This window comes from Amyelois transitella, chromosome Z (assembly GCF_032362555.1).
Source record: "Amyelois transitella isolate CPQ chromosome Z, ilAmyTran1.1, whole genome shotgun sequence".
In the NCBI taxonomy this organism is placed as follows: domain Eukaryota; kingdom Metazoa; phylum Arthropoda; class Insecta; order Lepidoptera; family Pyralidae; genus Amyelois; species Amyelois transitella.
The window spans coordinates 5,971,772-5,993,193 of record NC_083535.1 but is presented as its reverse complement, the minus strand read 5'-3'; the positions used below and the strand labels follow the sequence as shown (position 1 = coordinate 5,993,193).

General features: G+C 34.2%; 2 protein-coding genes across 2 annotated transcripts in view; one reads left to right on the top strand and one right to left on the bottom strand.

Moving 5' to 3' along the window:
* Nucleotides 1–16,633, top strand: part of LOC106133933 (nuclear hormone receptor FTZ-F1) — a 73,165-nt gene extending 56,532 nt beyond the window's left edge. Inside the window, 8 exon segments of the mRNA XM_013333815.2 lie at nt 3,426–4,048; nt 7,077–7,335; nt 7,502–7,602; nt 7,823–7,870; nt 7,872–7,965; nt 8,302–8,358; nt 9,620–9,669; nt 11,453–16,633. Of these exon segments, the coding sequence (XP_013189269.1) occupies nt 3,426–4,048; nt 7,077–7,335; nt 7,502–7,602; nt 7,823–7,870; nt 7,872–7,965; nt 8,302–8,358; nt 9,620–9,669; nt 11,453–11,470 (1,250 nt within the window). The 3' untranslated portion in view covers nt 11,471–16,633.
* Nucleotides 14,628–20,773, bottom strand: LOC106133934 (3-hydroxyacyl-CoA dehydrogenase type-2). Its single transcript, XM_013333816.2, has 6 exons — nt 20,532–20,773; nt 20,181–20,345; nt 19,101–19,265; nt 18,208–18,336; nt 17,596–17,704; nt 14,628–17,374 (listed from the first exon to the last, which is right to left on the bottom strand). The coding sequence occupies exons 1-6, from the start codon at nt 20,538–20,540 to the stop codon at nt 17,184–17,186; spliced, it is 768 nt and encodes a 255-aa protein (XP_013189270.1). The 5' UTR covers nt 20,541–20,773; the 3' UTR covers nt 14,628–17,183.
* Between the last annotated feature and the right edge of the window lie 649 nt (nt 20,774–21,422).

Below are 21,422 nucleotides of genomic sequence, written 5' to 3'. Positions count from 1 at the left end.
CATGATTATATGTATGTATATATATTAGGTACTTATTTAAAAAGAAACTCGCGAAAGAAAATAAACATGTTACCTACACAATTTAATGGAGGTGTAGTGACGTCAGTCCTAAACACTGCTATGGCTTCCGTTTATTTACGCCAATCTGTCAGTTGCAACTCGTTGATATTATTAAACCTACCGAAGCGATGTGAAAATAACATAATATTGTGATTCAACAATACAAAAGGTTTAGAATAAGGAGTAAGGTACTGAATCATAGGTTTCCTGCGTTTACCTCAAGCAGCCATTTGGAAAATATCCTATTTTAAGTACGATACACATAATGATTTAATAAGTTTCTAAATAAGAATATTGTGTTCATGCTTATTTAAAAATCAGTACCTGAGCCACCGAACACCATATCCCACCACGCAATTGGTCAACACAAAGGTAAATCTATCCGATTTCTCGGGATCGAACCCAGGGCTTGACCGATTTCTCGCCGATTGAGCCATCGTGTCAAGTAATCGCGCCGAGAAATTATTTATCTCTAGCGGCCATTTTATATGGAAAAACATATTTTCCATATGTGTATTTATTTTTTCAAATTAGAGCCGTTTTCGAGATTGCTAGTAGGTACTCGTACAAATATATTTATATAGGTACTGGTACGGCATACAAATACTGCTCAAATTCCGAATTCGGTATGAATTTAGAATTAGAAAGTTAAAAATAAGTATTTCCCATTAACCCTACAATGAACTAGTTAAAGAGTTGGATAGCCTAAATCACATAACAAGATATGATACTAATGAGACCATTTGAACATTATCAACGAACTATGGTTCATAGTTCGTTGATAATGTTCAAATTCGTGCTGCAAACCATTGTAGATCCGATACGTTAGTCAGTCTCATTTCAACAAAGCTTTTCACGAAACTCCGTAAATCTTAGCTTATCGTATCACGAAGTTAATCATTTGATGGCTGGTTTTGCTCAACCTCAACGGTAATAACTGATAAAACACTAAGCTTATTTGGAGCAGTAATACACGAAAATATTTTAGTGTACAAAAAGTAAAACGTAAAACATGCACGTCGCTGAAAATCAAAGCCCTACTTTACTTTTCCAACGAAAATTCTTAGAGACACTGAGAAACTCCTAAACTTCACCACAATCTATATGACTGAACACGACTTTTCAGCCGACATGAAAAATCATTGGTTAAGGATAGAAAACAAGTAAAGACACTTATCCAATCCATCGCATAATATGATTAAAAAAACATTAACACTTATTAATTTTGCTGAGTGGTCTTACCACCGGTATACTTAAGGACTTGATAATTGATTAAGTGCTTTTAGTTTTGTATTCCAAATTTTCGGATGGTCGACATACGGAGTAGGTTATTAAAGCGAGGAGAGAGATTGCTCGAAATTTGGAATTCAGCCAGAATCATAAAGAATACTCTCTCCATTCGTTGTTATGAGGCCGCCGCTTCGAATATCAAGCCGATAAATGTTAATATTGATTGAAGAACAATACTGGCTAAAATTAAATGATACTAATATTGAGTTGGACCTATTTATTGCACTAGAACTAAAAAAAGATATTTGTAAAGACAACAAATATAAATAACAACGACAAAAAAAAATTAGATATATAAATTGAAAAAGCACCTAAGTTTCTAAATAATAATATTGTGTTCATGCTTATTTAAAAATCAGTACCTGAGCCACCGAACACCATATCCCACCACACAATAGGGATGTGGACTGTACTCAAATAAGTATAAAATTTTACCACGAAAAAGTAGTTTCTATAGTAAAAATAATAAAAAACACAATATTTTCCTCAATAAACAAGGGATTATTTTTTTATTTAATAAAATGTAATTAAATATTTCACCCTCAAGTCACGTGACAATGAACACCAATCAAAATGCGTGACGTCACGCGTTGCAATACAAGAATTTTCGCTGTCAAGTATTATGGTGTTTGTTGATATTTGGATCATATTATTACCATGATTTCCGTCCGATTATCTTTTTGAATAAAGTTATAAAGGTTTTACCAAAATGGAAAGTGGATATATTAAGGCAGATAGTTAAAATTTGCCAAGAATTGATTGCTTTACGGTGGCTAATTTCTTCGCAACAAATAGTAACTTCTGCTCTGTTGAATTTATAAAATTTGAAGACATCCATGTAAGTAATATACTCAAGATACATTATAATAGTAATAGTAGGTATTTTTAAACTCGAAAAGGTAAATTATAAGGTAAAAATGAAATAATATGATTTTGCCATATCATTGGCCAACTATAATGAAAGAACGAAACATTGTTTACTTTATTTCTAAACTAAAAATTCGAGTTTTCGTCTTTGAAAACTTGAAGAGAAAAAATATTTTAATACAAGTAAATGTTACAAATATTATCAAAATAATCTTTACAAAAATGCATTTTACAAGTGCCGGATCCCGACGGGCTAATTGAAGCCACTTTTTCCGCATCGTTTTTGTACGTGGAACGTGAATACGTGGTTTTTCGGGTGTTTTAATAGTGGTACTTTAACACTGCGGCACCGCACAATATTTATAAAATTTTGAATTCATATTATTATCACACAACTACGAAATAACTATTCAATACATACAACTTCGACAATATTTTGTAACGCGTGACGTCACAGCGGCCGTTTGACAGGTATTCGCGTTTTGGCGCGATATTTTAAATGGAATTTTAAATAAATTATTTTAAAGGAATTACTTGAAATAAAAAAAAATATAATAAATAGTTTGGGTTATATTGGGTACTTATGCATGGTTTTAAACACTTTCCCAAAAATAGTCCACATCCCTATTGGTCAACACAAAAGTAAATCTATCCGTTGTCGGGGATCGAACCCACGGCTCGACCGATTTCTCGCCGATTGAGCCATCGTGTAAAGTAATATATATAAACCCTAACGATTTATACATTGGCCTACAACGATTATTTGATCTCTAAGACTATTCGGCCACATTCGGATCTATTCGGAATTTTAAAACATTGTTTATTTTTAGATTACTTAACTTACTAATAGGCCGCTATTCGGCCAAGAACCTAATCGGATATTAGTAAGTCAGTATTTAACTGAATGCAATTATTCGTTGTAAAACATTATATTTAAGGACTTATTATTAACATTAAATTTATCCTCTATCAGTCATGATGATGACTTAACATTTTATCGTTCATTAGTAGTTGACTTTCTATTATGTATAATATAAACCTGTTTTACATAAAAATCTAAAAACACCCAAATATGAGACAATCTCATGTTATCAACATACCATTGCGCAGTATTATTACTTCGATGAAATAAACGCCTAACACCATCTCTTTAAGTAATTTATGCGTTTTTACCAGATTTTGCTAACCTTTTATAAAATTTGTTTCAGCTGTAAGGGCAGACCGTATGCGAGGAGGTCGAAATAAATTCGGACCCATGTATAAACGAGATCGCGCTCGCAAACTACAAATGATGAGACAGCGGCAAATTGCAGTGCAGACATTGCGTGGCTCGCTAGGTGATGGCGGGCTGGTCCTCGGCTTCACCTCACCTTACGCTGCCGTGCCTGTTAAACAAGAGATTCAAATTCCCCAAGTGTCGTCACTGACCTCCTCCCCGGAATCATCGCCAGGGCCGGCCCTCCTGGCCGCCCAGCCGCAGCCGCCCCAGCCACCCCCGCCTCCTGCTCATGACAAATGGGAGGCGCGCTCGCCGCATTCCGCATCGCCGGATGGATTCACGTTCGATGCACCTGCCACCACAGCTGCCACACCATCCAATACTGCCGAGCCTACCAGTACAGAAACCCTCCGACTCTCACCCATGATACGCGAGTTTGTGCAAACGATTGATGATCGCGAGTGGCAGAATTCGCTTTTTGGACTCTTGCAGAGCCAAACCTATAATCAGTGTGAGGTCGATCTATTCGAGTTAATGTGTAAAGTGCTGGACCAGAACTTATTCTCACAAGTGGACTGGGCGAGAAACACCGTGTTCTTTAAGTATTTAAAGGTGAATTTCCAGATAAGTATGAAAATCCTGTCCCGAATCCTTGATCCACATCCTGGTGTACACCAAATTGCTGGCGAATAAGACGCATTATGCTGCTCTGCGAATTGTTTTCTTTAGGGTTAATCGCAAGGCTTGGCGAATTTATATTTATGTATCTATGCGTGCTGACAGTAGTTACGATATTGTTGTGTGAGTAGGGGCGCGTGTGACGCAGCGGGCGCCGCGGTGCCGCTCACAATCGCAATCGATACACCGCGCCGCCCGCGCCACGCCACCGCTTCAACTGGGTCAAGTTCCCACGACAAACTTTTCGATTGCGGTTGTCATCGCGTTTAAGTACACGTTTCAAACTATCGACATAACATTAATGTTCGGTCGTCAATCACTAAATTAGGAATATCTTGATATACGCTTATGAAGGTTAAGAGAATCCAATATGTTTAATGTGACGATGGCGTCATTACATTTTCGAAACAACATGCCAATAAATTTATTGTCCTATAGTCAATTCACAAGCCCCACGCGAGAGTTCAATCAATCAGCTAGAGTCAATCGGCGAGGAACGGGAGCTGAGGCAGCCGCAGTGTGGTCGTCGTACGCTTACGCAAGACCCGGAGCCGGTCACGTGGGCGTGCGCCGTTGCCACATCGCACACATTGCTTCGTCTCACTCTAGCCTGACAGCCTACTCCACCTCGTAACTAGCAATTTTTGTTTGTGCTAAAATGACGCAGCATAGTTCTGATCCATATTCTGCGTTTGGAAATAAGATAAATAGGTACTTACACTAATTTATCGCAGATTTGATATATTTTTTGAAACCTTTCATCGACTCCTGAATGAATCGGTTGCCTATATTTTTTCCAAAACAATAAAAGAAAACTATGCTGTTACTCGAGGAGAAGCTACATAATAAAATTCTAGAACAAATGTTGGTTTCCCGAACGCGAGATGTTGATGACCTACGCTTTCTCCAGACGGATATGATGTAACGGTTCGACGTACGGGGCGGCAACGCTGCACTTTCGTCGGCGCACTTGACACACTGCCCGTGGCCGAGTTGCCGCGAGAAAGCACTTTTTACCGCGCCGCGTAACCGTAGGTAACGCAAACGTAACGAGTTATGCCCTCTTTCTACGCTTTCTCTTACGCAATGTTACCAGGTACGATTAGTCATATAACAGCGCGATGAACTTGAGCGGTTGATGACGTTCTTTTTATCATATTCATAGAGTGCACGCGGTATCGAGGTCTGCGGTGTAAATAGATGCAGCTTGGGATATACATTAGTTTTGTATGCATTTTATTTGTTGCACGAGAGGTTATATGGACGGCGGAAGACTTGCTTGATCTTCTTAAGGATCAATTTTATTTCTTTTGTATACCACGCATACCAGTTATAAGCAGATTGCTGATGAATTAAAAGTAATTGAACGAAATTTTTATTAAATCAATTCCATGGAATATCGGCGAATTAATATAATTAATTATTAATTAGGTTTTTTTTGCCGGATTATTATAAAATTTACCGTTTTCAATAAAAATAATATTCTATATTTCGATCCAGTTATGAGCAAGTTTTCAGCCACGCGGAGAATCGACGCGACTTTGACCTAGTTCGCGAGCGCGCCACCTCGTACCGAGAACTCCGTCCAAGATGGCCGCCGAAGGGAATTCTAAGTGTATCTGTCCTAAAAGGTCGCATCTCTCGTAGTCGCACTATGCCTTACCATCCTCAAAATAGAAGCTCATTCCGTGCCTACTCGAGTTATAGGCCGCGTTCATTTCTTATTATTAGGATTGATGTTCATGTCCGTGGATCGAAGTGAACTAGTAATAAAAATGAAGCGACTTCCTTCAATAAAATCAAATCAAATTAATGCAAAATAAATAAATCCACCTCAAGTTTTCAATACTTACATTTCACCTTCCAGTATGTTAGGTCAAAGAATAAATAAATTACTATTATGAACTTAGATTGAAATAGTTTTAGGTTTCTTAAGAGCCATTTCACATTTTCAATGGCGCAGTGCGCGTGGCAATGAGGTTACTCATTTGAAGTAAATAATTTTGTCTAAAGCAGTGACGAAAATTATTAAGGTTCTACATTAAATAACAAGATGATAACAAGCGATTGTTATCATCTTGGTTTTCTAAGTTATTAAGCGATAATTTCTAAAAGTGGCCACTTTTAGCAATAATCGCTATTAACGTAGAAAGAAAACATCTAATTTAATTATATTATCATATTAAATCGCTTGTAATATTATTTAGAAATTTAATGTAGAACATTTATAATGTTCGTCTTTGTTTTAGATTAAATTATTTACTTCAAATAAGGGCATACTGCGCCGTTGAAAAATGTGAGATATTTCTTGTCCTTAAAGTGTCCCGTAGCAAGTAAAAACAAGCACTGAAAGATTGTTTCTATTGATAGCATTCTTTCAATTTGACTGGATCGATCTCGATTCATCTTGTTGAGCAAGCAGTATGGTGTAGCAATAGCTCCAAGCTTTAAAATTTAGTTGTAACATTTCGTAAACGGCAAATTTAACGCGCTCGCGCACCGCCTCGTATTTTCTAATGCAACTCAGAAAAATGTAGGTCACGAAACGACACCGTAGCGGTTGCACCTTGGCAGATAGCGTTTGGGTTCCAAATACGAGTAAAAGTGACTTAACAGAAAAATAGCCTGTATTATTATTGAACGAGTAAAATAATCAATTAAATTTGATTAAAAACTTTTACGATGTTCCACCAACTTGGTAATTTCGTCACACGCTCCATACTACACAACAAATATCTTTTCCCTGACTTTAACCGTGAAGTTGCAGTTTGTAATACGCAAAACCTTTAAAGTTCTTTGAGTAAGAGAGGAGTTGATTTATCAAAAAAATATGCCTGTGCGAATTAAATTTCTCTTTTACTCAAGAAGCAAAAAGACGGTAGAATTCCTTTTACAAGTTCCATGATTACTCAATCGGAATTATGATTGGCGCGTGTAGAAATGTGGTATTTCTTTGTTTCAGGTTGATGACCAAATGAAACTATTGCAGCATTCGTGGTCGGATATGTTGGTGTTGGACCATCTTCACCAGAGAATGCACAATGGACTGCCAGATGAAACCACCCTTCACAATGGACAAAAATTTGATTTATTATGTTTGGGACTTCTAGGTGTCCCATCATTAGCAGATCATTTTAATGAGCTGCAGCACAAACTATCCGAACTAAAGTTTGACGTCCCAGATTACATCTGCGTAAAGTTTCTGCTCCTATTAAATCCTGGTCAGTATCTATTTCCTTTAAATCTTGACTTTTTAATTTTAATAATGCGAATGTCTTTGTGTTTTTTTTTTATTGTCCGTTTTATGTTTTCTATGTAAACTGTGATTACACAGGTTCAACGAATTTATTCATATGTTTGTTTTGAAGAGTTCTCTTGGGGTTTCAGAGGTGAGGGGCATCGTTAACGTCAAATGCGTTCGAGATGGCTACCAGACGGTCCAGGCTGCTTTACTTGACTACACCCTCACCTGTTACCCTACAATACAGGTAAGTACTGGTATCAAATTATCATATTTGTCAATATCACGATAAAAATGAAATCAGTCCTCAATAATGTTAACACTTATCAATAAATTTTTCTTTCGTAAACAAAATGCGCGAGCGTATTGAAAGATGACCCATAAATTGAAATGTTATGAACCTAATCGACAATAATAATTACCTCTTACGTAGTACGCATAATTAAATACATTTTTAAAATTTTCAGGACAAATTTGGGAAACTAGTGCAAGTAGTACCCGAAATCCATGCATTAGCGGCCAGGGGAGAAGAGCACTTATACCAACGACATTGTGCTGGACAAGCGCCCACCCAGACTCTTCTCATGGAAATGTTGCATGCAAAGCGCAAGTAAGTTCTCACCTACTGCGTTTACTTGTGCTGTAAAACTAATAATTGTTTCTATGCATCCTGTCAAATATAGTTATAATTTTATGTACTCATCTGTTAATGTATTTACAGTATTATAAATACATATTTATATTCACTATTATTAAAAAGTTTCTATTAAAATAAGTTTTGTATGAATCATGTTATGTGTTAAGAAGTTTAATAATTTATTTTGTTAAAACGTGAGTAATGAATTTTTGTCCATAAATGAGATCATAGTAACAGTACGAAATAAAAGTAGATCGATAGTTTTTATTTCATATTATTCAAGTGATCGATGACTATATCTCGTTCTAGGCCGAACGGAGGTGAAATGGTTAACCGGAGTGAGCACACATCGACTCTTGACAGATTGTACGTTACCAAATGACATTATCATCATATTACATTTTAGTTTCATATCACTCATCCAGCGAACGGAGTTGCCAGCTACATAAACTAACTGAAAAGATAATTAGTATTTATTTAATTAAGTAGAAAATATTTTATTATATTTAATTTTATACCTTATGCACATTTGTGACTAAAGAACAAATATTTCTGGCAGCTCTAATACAATCATTTTGCATAGCTTTGTTGTATCGGTATAATATTTAATTTTGCTTTTACTCATTAAGTAGGGAAAGACATTCATTGCTAGTTGCTTTTATGTGTGTTAAATTAGAAATACGACTGATATATTAAACGGTCTACTAAAACTAAAATTAATGAGTAATTAATAGGTATCTAGAAAAAAAAACCTTACTTTTCTCATAATGTTAAAACCAAACAATACTGCAGATAAAAAAGTTAAGACTTATAGGTTATATTTTAAGTTTGGTTTTAATTTCCGACTACATTTCTTGCTCCATTAAACTCTCTTCGGAACATCATGATAAAGAAATTGGTCGTTTTAATAAATCATTGCGATCCCTGGTGTTGTATGCCCCAAATTAACTTATAAATACGGTCCCAAACAGAGAAGTGAGAACTTTAAAATAAACAATCGATATAATAACATGAAATTTCATGAGTCTTTTTAAATATCGTGGATATTGATTCTGAGTCGTCACTCAGTCATTACACCGTCATTATGATGAATTCGTATCAAATCTTTTAGGAGAACAATCATTTTGCAGCACGTATTGACGGCAAAAAAAATCACATTGTTACAGTTAATTGTTTTATCTTTGTCCATAAAAACAAAAAACAAATAAAAATTAAATCTTTGTCTTGAAATAGATTAATAAAAATATATTTATTAATTTTAATATTAATTGTAGGTAAAAATATATTTATAAATTTTAATATTAATAGTAGGTAATCCATTTAACTTATATTACATACTACCATAATTCGAAATGTGATGGTATTTTGTCCATTAATATGCTTAATTTTTTTTTAAAATATATTTTGCATTATTATCTCTTATTTTTGTCATGCAACTCCATAGTAATTTATGAATTTGATATATACATTTGGCTTGTAAATATATCATAAATGCCATGATGTATATAAAAGCGAATCCATGTGCTTTAATTGTTGCTAGATAGAATGCGATCTTTATAGGCATTATGAAACATGATATATATTATGTACGTGCCTCAATACTGAGAGTGTAATCTGTATGTGGCAGGTGCGGTTTCCTGCCAAACGACACGATTGAGCCGCATTCGCCAATCTAGAGTAAGCATTAACATATGTGTTGTATTGTTATCACAATATGCAACCTGCACAATGCAATAATAAACAATCCTATGGCACTTTCACCTCGCAGACAGCACGTGATCAGTGAGCCGATCCAGATGTAATACAATTAACCCATCTTCTTCATGAATGCGGCTTAATCATTAATTTCCACTTTCCAATGCACCCGTTAAATCTACTCTTCCCATTAATTGCAAACTATTTACATATATTTATACGCCTATAAATATATCACCCTCAGAAACAAATTTGTGGGAAAAAGAGACTCATCAAGACAATTTACATAACCAGTTGTCTTTTTAGGATTTTTCTATTATGTTGCTTTCTAGGATCTTCTAGAAGATATTCCTTGGCGGTACTATGTTTAAAAAAGTTCTCAATTTCAATGTTATAACTCTGTGCACACGAATTGATAAATACAATTTGAATGGTGATAAATTTTGGTTACAAATTTGAAATTAAACTTAGTGCCTGAGAATTACTTTATACGTATTTAATTGTAAATTATTCTGACCTTGATGGCGCCATTGTGAACGGGTTAAAGTAAGAAAAATATCCAATCCATAATAAATAAATTCATAAAAAAAAACAATTAATAAAATATAAGAATATATATATATCAAAAGAAATTAAAAACAGGGTCTTATGTATTTCTATTTGTACATACTTGACATTAAAACCTAATTTAATGTATTGAAATTTTATATCAAAAACATAGTACATTTATTTTATGTATTATTGCAACATTCAACTCTTTTCATTATTTTATTGCTAACATTATTTTTAGAGTATTTTGGTTAATAACATCTACTAAATATTTTTTATCTATTATTGTTCAGAGTAGCAACAGTTGAAGAAAAAAACTCTTCCCTATTGCCAGTGACAAATTCGTTTTATCATATAATTTAACATTTAACGTTTATACACACAGTGTCAACTTTATATTATCATTGATACTAATAACAATGACTGGCTTGTCTATTAGCCCACTGGAAATGTCTTTGGAATGAAAATTAACAAGAAATATATTTGGATTGGTTATTTGCCAATGTTTTCTTTTTAATTTTACTGCTGTTATATTATCTGTAAAACAATACAGTACATTACAGGAATGAGCCACCTTGTTACTACAAGTATTTGAACGCAAAAATATTATTATAGCTCTGAATGAAATAGTTTTATGACACGACGTTTTTCTGCGCGTACTGCATTCTGCGCAATCAAAATCTGCCTAAAGCCAGTTGACAATAGTTACAACTGGAACATTTTACAACTGACTACATGAGGAATTATTTAAAACATTTTGGAGAAGGCTTATTATAAATATTGCAAATATTTTATTTCTTCAATTTATTAAAAAAAAAATTATATGATTTTTTTTTGTGTTGGAATTGCGTCAAAGTGAATTAATAAGAACTTATGTTATTTTTTACTTATACATGAAATACATTTAACAGACCAGATTCTTGCATATTTAAAATTAATTCGAGAAGTTTTGTTTTGTAGTAGGTATATTGTATAACTCGCTTAAACATATATTTATAAATATATATAATATATATATTTATAAATAGTTCTTGTTATTCCTATCAGCCCCGGAGCATGGCACTCGCGCCGCCGTTTATATCGCGATGACTAATCGCGCGATAGGAGCGCCGTCGCGGGTGCCATGCTACGGGGACTGCTAGAATAAAATGCAATGTATCATAACAATTCATATTTATAAAGGAAATAAAATGCGTTTGTCGATTTATATTTTCAGATCTTGAATGGCCAGTGATTTTTTGCAGTGAGCAAGAGATAGAAGACGCACTATGCGCCCCGATACCGCATCAATAGAATGTTATACAAACTTTACTTATTAGTTAGCTTAAGTTTTACTTGGTGTGTGATTAAATTTAATAAGTTATTGCGCCGGCCGGTGCCGCGCGTGCCTAGTCCGAATACAGATAAAACAAATATTTATCTACCTAATATCTGTAACATAAATATACAAACATATTTTACACCAGTCTTGTGTAGCTACGGTTAATTTATTTAGCAATCTATATTATTTTACATCAAAATTAAGTACATGTAAACTAAGTACTCTTTAAATCCGGTGCGTAAACGAAGAGAAATATTATTACATATTTTAGGAAAGCGTCTGTGATTGTAAAAAAGAAGAAATTTGAGGAAGAACCATTATTGTTGTTAGTTGAGATGAACATTAAGTATAATGATTAGGTTTACAACAGCACCCGTGCAAGCACGGGGCAGGCGGCGCCGCGACCACCATGCGACGTCCGCTCTTTAAATTCATCGTTACTTATTAACTTTATAAATGTACCATTTCTTATTCATTTAAGTCTTAAAGCACTTATCTGTCACAGTTTATAAAATGTAAACAAATTGAGTTGTAAGAATGCTTATGCTTATCCCTAGGATGTATGTGATCGGTTCGTTTTTGTGACATGCTCTTTTAAGTGTATGACACTCACTTAGGCATAATAAATTTGCTCGAGTGTATCAGATTTTAATGAAAGTTAATATATTTAAATTATAAATTAAATTATATACTTGAAATTCACCCTTTTAAAATTTTACAGTTGTTCTTCAAAAATGTTTATCTAAATGTTGTAAAGCATAATTTATATCGGCCATACCAGTACAAATGTAACTATGATCCTTGTAAATAACATGTTAGCACGTTTACAATTATATAAATCTACTTATATTGTAATTATTGTGTAATATATTTCTCAACATACAAGCACGAAGCCTTAAAAATCATAGATTTTTAAAGAAATGTGGGTACTAGCATCTACCGGTCAGTGGCCGAAAGAGATGATGTATTTTTATAAAACATATTGTTCTTTATTAACATATATAATATGTTAACTGAAGGTACATGATTTCGTATTTTTCTAACATAAATATAGTACGTAAATAAACAAGTGTAACGATCAACTTTTAAAGTGGAAAAATTATGTATACATAAATATAAAATTAATCTTATCATTGTCTTAAATACATTACAACGTTGAAAATTTAATTTGAAAACGTTTTAATTTTATTTTGTTAAATCAATTTGGTGGTGTAGAGAAGTTCCTGGTACATTCCCATTATAAGCCTAAATGAAATAAAAGAAATGGATATCTGATAATGTTAAATGTTGTAAGTGAACTCTAAATACATGCCATGTATGAGCAGAACGCGGCACGGAATGTACCAAATGCTCCTCCAGTACACTTGGCTACGAGAAGTACGACTTTATCAGAAATGTGATCGACGGTTTGTGTTGTACAGTGGATGTTTTAATTCTAACAGTTCATTGAAAATTATTTTAGTGTCTTTGCACCAAGTGCGAATGTATGTATAGTAGGCCGCAGCAACGAGTAGTAGATATTATATAATTATTAATTGATGTATATTTTCCATTTGGCTTAGCGGCTCTTACCTAGGCTATTATATGATTATATATATAATAAAATTATGGCACCGATTTTGTCTTATACCGTCCAGTGAACACAGTTATATTTATGACATGACAAAAACAATATAAATTATATTCATTTGTGATTAAATTGCAAATTAAAACATTTTACCCTAGTTAACTAAAGTACGCCAACTGGCAAGATCTTTAATTGTCATACTATAGACGTAAATACTAGTTGGAAAATACAATAATATGGAAAGTAAAGTAACATTGAAAGCAAAAAAACAATTCGAACAAAGTTCCTCAGTATATCGTTGTGGTACAATTTTATTAAATATACATTTCAACTGAATTTATTTAATCAGCACAATCTGAATGATTTTATAAAAATATACTAAAACTAAGAAGTCACGTTCTCAATTATTCCGTATCGAAATAAGAATATACCTACCTATACACAACATTTTTTCAATTCGGTATCTCAAATTATATTTCTAAACGGATGATCACAGATAATACTTATTATATGTGTATAGTATTTATAAATGATTAAGTTAGGATCAGTTAGAAACCCCACGTCCTTGTTATTACTAAAAACACAATATTAAAAAAATATATATTTTACATAATAACGCGAAGCTGTGGTAGTAGCATCGGATAAGAAAGCATGCATTATAAGTTTAGTTCCATATTTTCATTAGGGTCTGCTAAAGTGTTCATTGTTTTTTCTATTCATCACTTAATTCGCCTTTTTAGCAGTATATACCAATAAGTTAAGGAAACCGCAGTTTCGTGATTAAGATGCTTTATCGAAGGCAAAGCTAATCTGTGATGGTAAGACATAGTTAGGTACATTAGGCTGTGTGGGTCTTTTTGTCCATACTTTAGAGGCACAACGATAGTGACCATATTAATATATTTTTCCATGCAGCTTTAATGAATATTATTTTATTAACTTCAAAGCCCTACGTATTTGAACCGAATATTTAACTATTTTAGTGCACTTTAGTGAAAGAAATTATAACTTGTGTGTGCTACTAGAGCAAAGCCCATTTACCTCCACCTTAGATTCTTTTTATTAGTTTTGTGCATTTTTGATTACCAAACAGATGTTACCATTTATATACATCAAAATATTTCGACTTTATAGAGATAGCCAGTAATTTGTTATCATTAACACATCTCCAATAAAAAGAATCTTGTTTGCCTCCGAAGTAATGACTACATATTGTATGTATATATACATATTTATGTATGCATGATATTACACATTTTTATCATAATAATATTCAGGGTATCAGGTATAATGTTTAGTACATAATTGTACATATATATATGTATAATTTATATGATCTAATAATTTCGAATAAACTACATTACTATTTGAATAAAATATCTTTATATTTGTTTTTAATATTTTTTTATATTATTTACGTAACAAAGTAATGTATTGTAGTCCTTCGTGCGTTACTCGGTCACGAGGCTATGGGCTGTTTACACGGGTTTTTCGCTAAAACACCAGTGATTTTTATTCAGGTAAAGTGAACCCGTGTAAAGCAGTCATGTTTATGGAGTCGTGTGCCATTAGTTAAGTGTTTGTACAGGGTCAAGTACAACGTCAGTTTAAGCGCGAAACAAACATCTTTTCCTTGTTTGACAATAAACGGTCTGTTAAGGTGCCAGAGTTCGTGATTGCTTTCCTTTATCATTTCCGTTATTTCAATTATTTGTGAATTATAATCGGTAATCACTATCATTTTAATTATTTAATTGATTTCAAATAATGCTATAAATCTATCTCTAACCTACTATTTACGTCTAAGTTTAGGTTGTAATATACAGCGTAATGTTGTATTTTAGTGTTTGTGTAAGTAAATCTATATTTATGAATATAAATGATAAGTATTTTTAATTATTATGATACACAATGAGTGTTCTATGTAAATGTACATTTTGAGTTCAACTAGTTTGTAAGTAAAAAGTAGGTAATATAACTGCGTATAGAGGGCAAGCGGGCGGTGGCGGTTCTTGGAGCTGATAAAAGTGAACAATAACTATGTTAAACATTTTATCAATTGACTTGCTGTCAATTGTTAAGTTCAGGTTTATGGTCAGCTTTAAGGCCGGCAACACCCGCTGCCCGCAATGAGGGCACTGTTATTTCGCTCAGATTCGCCCGCGCAAGGTCAAGTTTCAGCGATGCGGGCGGCGTCTGTGGCCCACTGTGATCGCCGAAGCCGCCACCGCCGCATCATCGTCATAACCTTTCATTCGACGGTATCGGTATGTTTGGGAATTGATTGCTGGGAAGAGGGTACGTACGCGTCGCACACATTCCAAAATAATTTTATTAGTAACGCCAAGTGACGCGACGACGAACGCGTTACAATTTGTAAGTTAACCACTTTGTTGTTCATTATCGATAAGTTAGGTTTAATCTCAGTCGATGTTTTTTAACTTTAGTATGTGTATAGTGTTTTCTCTGATAAGTATATGTGAGGATGTGAATTTGAGCGAATCGACAGGTCACACCCTGAAAAGTTCATTACTAGATATAAAACTAAGTACCTAATCTATTATTTCTGTTGCACCTAACTTTATTTCGCGAGCCGTGTTAGATATATTTTAATAATTGTACATATAGTTAGGGCGAGGTATACAGTGTTTTAATTCAATCTTAAATGGTTATTGTTGAATCTGAAATATGGGGCTGGCAAATACCAATGCAATGTTGCATTTGCTGTTGATGAATTAAAGTAAATAGTTTATCTGATACCTAGATGTACTGGTATTGAATGTGTTACGTTGTTAGAGAGCAGTGCCGGCCGGGAACTCGAGCCTCGCACCTCGGTCCGCAGACCGGCATCTTATTTTAATGTAATCTTAAGTACACCCAATAAGTTAGCCACGAAGGCTTGTTTTGTGAGGCTGCTTCTATTTTAACTGAATCCCAGAGAAGAGAGCAATCGCAATATAAACGCTACATCACCGCTGACATCACTAATGGTAATAATAATGTACAAGTTGTGCGCGTCTCACTCGTTGTAAAGTTTTGTTATCACAATTGAATCTTATATTTGATAATAGAAACTGCCAACGGTAAATTATCTTGATTACAATAAATGTAACATCACGAATACTAATCGTTGCGTTCAGTTAGAGTAAAGCAACCAGCATAGTTCACCACAGCCACATTTGTACCGTGTCATTACCTCACATTGACTTTTTTACATTATAAAATAAAATTATAGTTATTGTTGTCGCTAAATCTTTGAACTTATTTTTATTGTCGATATTGTTTAGAGGTGTCATTAAGTTATAAACTGTACACAAAGATCTATTTTTAGATGGCAACATAGATACATGTATATGGCGGTGTGAAGTGTCGGCCGTGCATCGTCAGTGTATTTATTTTCATGGTGATGAATAAATATTGTGAGACGCACGAAAGCCGCGACGGCGAGGCGCGCCCGCAAGCCTTGTCGCCGCTCGTTATTGTAGAAATAAATGATATTTTCGTTTAAATCATTGCGTCTTTATTTACAACTAGCTTATATCCGCAACTTCTCTCACGCGAATAACATATATAAAATGCTGCAGCGATTATCGACATTAGTAAAGTGAGTAAGCCTCATTTAGAGGAGGCGCAATTTCATCTGCTGTTGGCTATAAAGCTCAGCGCAATCGCTCAAGAGGTTATGGTAGTGATACTTTAACTACACTATGATCTATATTTTCCATTCTTATGCTATTTTTTATTATTTCCACACAAAGGGTCCATTGGTCCAGTGCTCCTATGCTACTCAACTGGACACTTCCAACACCATATGTCTACGTAGTTATCAATACTAATACAATCAAATACTATACTGCCACATTTCAATCATTGTTTTAAATTAAAAGCTAACTTACTGGGATACCTCCACACTCTGATGCGGTTGATTTTTATCTGAAGAAAAAAGGGGACAATCTACCTACTAAAACTACTTTTACCAATAATACGTTTATTTACATTTATCAGTCTACTCATATTTGTCTACATAATGAGCCTGATATCACTCACATCCTTCACATGTCACGGCTGCATCCTAATGGACCCGTCTAGTCTTATAGTTTCTCCATTCAGCATTGGATTTTGAATGATGCTCTGAACCATCAGGGCAAACTCGTGTGGGTGACCCAGCCGTGGGGGGAAAGGAACTGAAGCTTCCAATTGCTTGATGGCCGGCTCAGGAAGCGACGCCATCATGGGAGTCCTGAATAAACCTGTAATAATAATAATAATTTCGTAAAAGGCCGAGTGAAGGCTAATAAACTTAGGATTCTTCTTGTAGGCGATGGGCTAGCAAAATGTCACTATTTGAATCTCAATTTCATTATTTAGCCATACAGCTGAACATGGCCTTTCAGTCTTTTCGAGACTGTTGGCTTTGTCTACTCCGCAAGTGATATAAACGAGATTACATTTATGTATTGTATATGCCCACCTGGTGCTATGGTGACTACTCTGATGCCTTGCTTGGCGAGATCTCTGGCAATAGGCAGCGTCATGCCCACTACACCAGCTTTTGAAGCAGAATATGCTGCCTGCCCAATCTGTTGTTAAAAAACTACATGGTAAATTAATATCATTAACAACAGAACTCGTTTAAGTCCTATTGCAAGTATTTTATTCCTTTTCTAAACATGAACTCTTTCTTGTAATTGTGTAAATTTCTGGGAAAAACAAATATAACAAAAAATAAACAGGTCAAAAGAAGTACACATGAAGTACGTACAAAAGAGGCGCGATTTTATGTATGTATATGTATGTAAACCTAACAATATGAATTACATGGGACAGATTAAGCTTTCAAGTTCAAGACTTGTGTTATGGGACAATATATACACACATTTTTTTTTTAATTGATACTTTTATAGATAGATGCTCATTAAATTAATCACTTTTTGATGTACCTCTCGAATTTATTTGTCTCCCTAGAACAAGCACAAGTATGTTACTCAGGCAACACAATTATGTTTTGGGCATAAATAATATATTTTAGTTATTTTTAAAACTAGACTAAACATAAGTACAAAACAAGACAATATTTTATTACCTGTCCATCAAAAGCAGCCACACTAGCAGTGTTCACAATTACTCCTCGTTGTCCATCTGCATCTGGAGCGTTTTTACCAATGAGTCCAGCCGATAGTCTAATCACGTTAAAGGTACCCACTAAATTCACCTGAAAAGTTTTTAAAACCTGTTTAAAATCTTTCATATAGAACTAAGTTAAATCCAGAAACTAAAATTGAAGATAAAAAATATAAATAAATATATATACAAATTCCACAGACTGTCTCAAAGTAAGTTTAAGACTTGTGTTATGTAATGCTAACTCAAGAAAAACTCCTTACATACATACATACATATGGTCACGTCTTTATCCCTTGTGGGGTAGACAGAGCCAACAGTCTTGAAAAGACTGAATGGCCACATTCAGCTATTTGGCTTAATGGTAGAACTGAGATTCAAATAGTAATAAATAAATAAATATATACGGGACAAATTACACTGATTGAGTTAGCCTCGAAGTAAGTTCGAAACTTGTGTTACGAGATACTAACTCAACGATACTATATTTTATAATAAATACTTATATAGATAAACATCCAAGACCCAGGACAATCAGAAAAAGTTCTTTTCTCATCATGCCTTGACCGGGATTCGAACCCGGGACCTCCGGTGTCACAGACAAGCGTACTACCGCTGAGCCACAGAGGCCGTCGCCTAAAAAATAATCCTAAAAACTACTTCATTTTAATAATAAATACTTATATAGATACAACATTCAAGATCCAGGTCAATCAGAAAAAGTTCGTTACTCATGATGCCCTGAGTGGGATTTTAACCCGGGAACTACTGTGTCACAGACAGTCGCACTACCACTGCACCACAGAGGCAGACAAAAAAGATAAAAACTTTAAGGACAATTTCCCAACAACAAACCTGAACTGTTCGCTGGAATTCTTGCAGGCTGAATGGTTGTTCTTTTTTAAAATTGTAGACCCGCGATGCTGTTGCTACTCCAGCGCAGTTGACAGCCACATCTAACCGTCCGAACTTATCCAATGTTGTTTGTAGGGCATTCTTAACATCTTGTTCAGAAGTTACCTTAAAAAATATTGTAAACTGGTAGGAGCCTCAATGACTGGAGTCTAATCAGGATTTTGGCAGGGGCTTTTGGTCCCTCGGTGAACACAAAACTGGCCTAGGTTGCCTTACGAAGTTGAATGAGTCATTTTTATACAAACAAATGCAATACAAAATACCAAATCTGTCCTCTGTAAGTATGGGCTAAAGATAAATATAGCCATTATAATGAATGTTTATTTAACTATATTTTTTATAAAACACATAGTCCTTCCTTATGTCCTTCTCCAGTCTTAATTATACATACATACATATAATCCCGTGTATATCCCTTCTGGGGTAGACAGAGCCAACAGTCTTTAAAAGACTGATAGGTCACATTCAGCTGTTTGGCATATGATAGAATTGATAATTAAATTTAGACTCTTAATTATATTTAGACATATTCCATTTTTTGTTGCTGGTCTCACATTTATTTGCTAGTAGGCCCTGCATATTGTTTAAAGTGTGAAACAGTTTGTGGACACAAATATATGAAAAAAAAAATTTCTAGGAATTTGGTTCAGTAGATAATGCTTTGAGGAGACACTTAAAATAAATTAACTTAATTTTGCATTTATAATATTAGTTGGGATAAGTTTTATTACACAACAAATCTTGTTCTTTCTTTTGGTATTAAACGCAATGAGTAAGATCAATTTTTTAAGAAAAAAAATATTTTAAATTTGTTACTAAAGGAGATTCTGTTAGTAAAACATCATTTAAAAAAATAATGCATCTCTTTTAAATGGATGTTGTAAAAGAGAATATGCAATTAAAGTGTGGAGGTTACACAGCAGTTGTTATACTCTTAGTGTAAAAACCTTACTTACCCAATTCAGGAGCTTAGTCAAAAAGTACATGAGGAAAAAGTAATGAAAAAGCAATAAATCTTACATCAACTGGTACAAATGCTGCATTTTCCCCAAGCTGCTTAGCAGTTTGTTGCCCATTGCTGGACGGTAGATCACAAATGATAACACGCCCACCCTGTTTTATCAGCTGCTCTACTGTAGCCAAGCCAAGACCAGACGAGCCCCCAGTTACTAAACCAACGAGTCCCTAAAAATATTAACATCATACATAAGATATTATAAACTATAGTTATTTTTAAGCTTATAGGTTATGTTCAAATATTTCAATGATCACTAGGGCATAATATCATAATGGGGCACAATCTATTTCATTCAACTTTATTAGAAAAAATTGCCTTCAATACAATAAGTATTGAAGGCAATTTTTACTCACCTTAAACATTGTAACAAATTATTTTCAACGTGCTTCCTGGCGGCGGTGTATAAAAAGCGAAACAACCTTTGCACCTTCAGTAACAGAGTTCTTTAACCTTAGGCAATAATTATCATATAACAAACAAATCCATTTAACAATAAGTAGGTATTGTACTGATAATGTTATCAACTGCGCATAATAAACAAAAGCATCGTTTAGTTCCTTCGATTTGCTCCGCCCGCTCGCTCGTTATGTTTGCTTCAAGAAACTGACAACTAGCTTAGCTAATGAGTATGACACTGACAGAAGTTATTACCAACTGTCTTCGGAGAGAAAACTCTAAATCAGTCCCAATCGTCTAAAGAAATGCGCCAATTGGCTAAAATAAAATACACCATCTTTCCAGCCACGATCCAGTCAACCGAACGTGTGCAGATATCATGAACGTTGACATGTATCAAAAAATCGTTATTTTCACTAGTCGTTTCTATTTTTACAAAATGATCACCAACTACTTTACCGAGTTTGATGCCCTACGAACTTAAAAAAATCTATTGCTTAATTTCATCAATATCAGACCGATCTCTCAAACTAATTTACCGAGTTTGAAACCCTACGAACTTAAAAAATTCTATTGATTAAATTCATCAAAATCAGTTCCAGGTAATCGCTTTACAAACAAACATACAAAAAATTTATTTTCGCCCCAAGTTGAATGATAAACAATCTTTCGGATGAGAAATATAATGAAAAGTGACAAAAACATAAACTGTCAACTAAATAAAACGTAGGTAACGCTCAGAGTATCCACATCTGCAACGACCTTTTTTGAAGGCCTATTCCTTTTTTACCTTTATTAATCTTTAAAACCCCTCATAAATCATTAACTGTTTGCGCCAATTACTTATC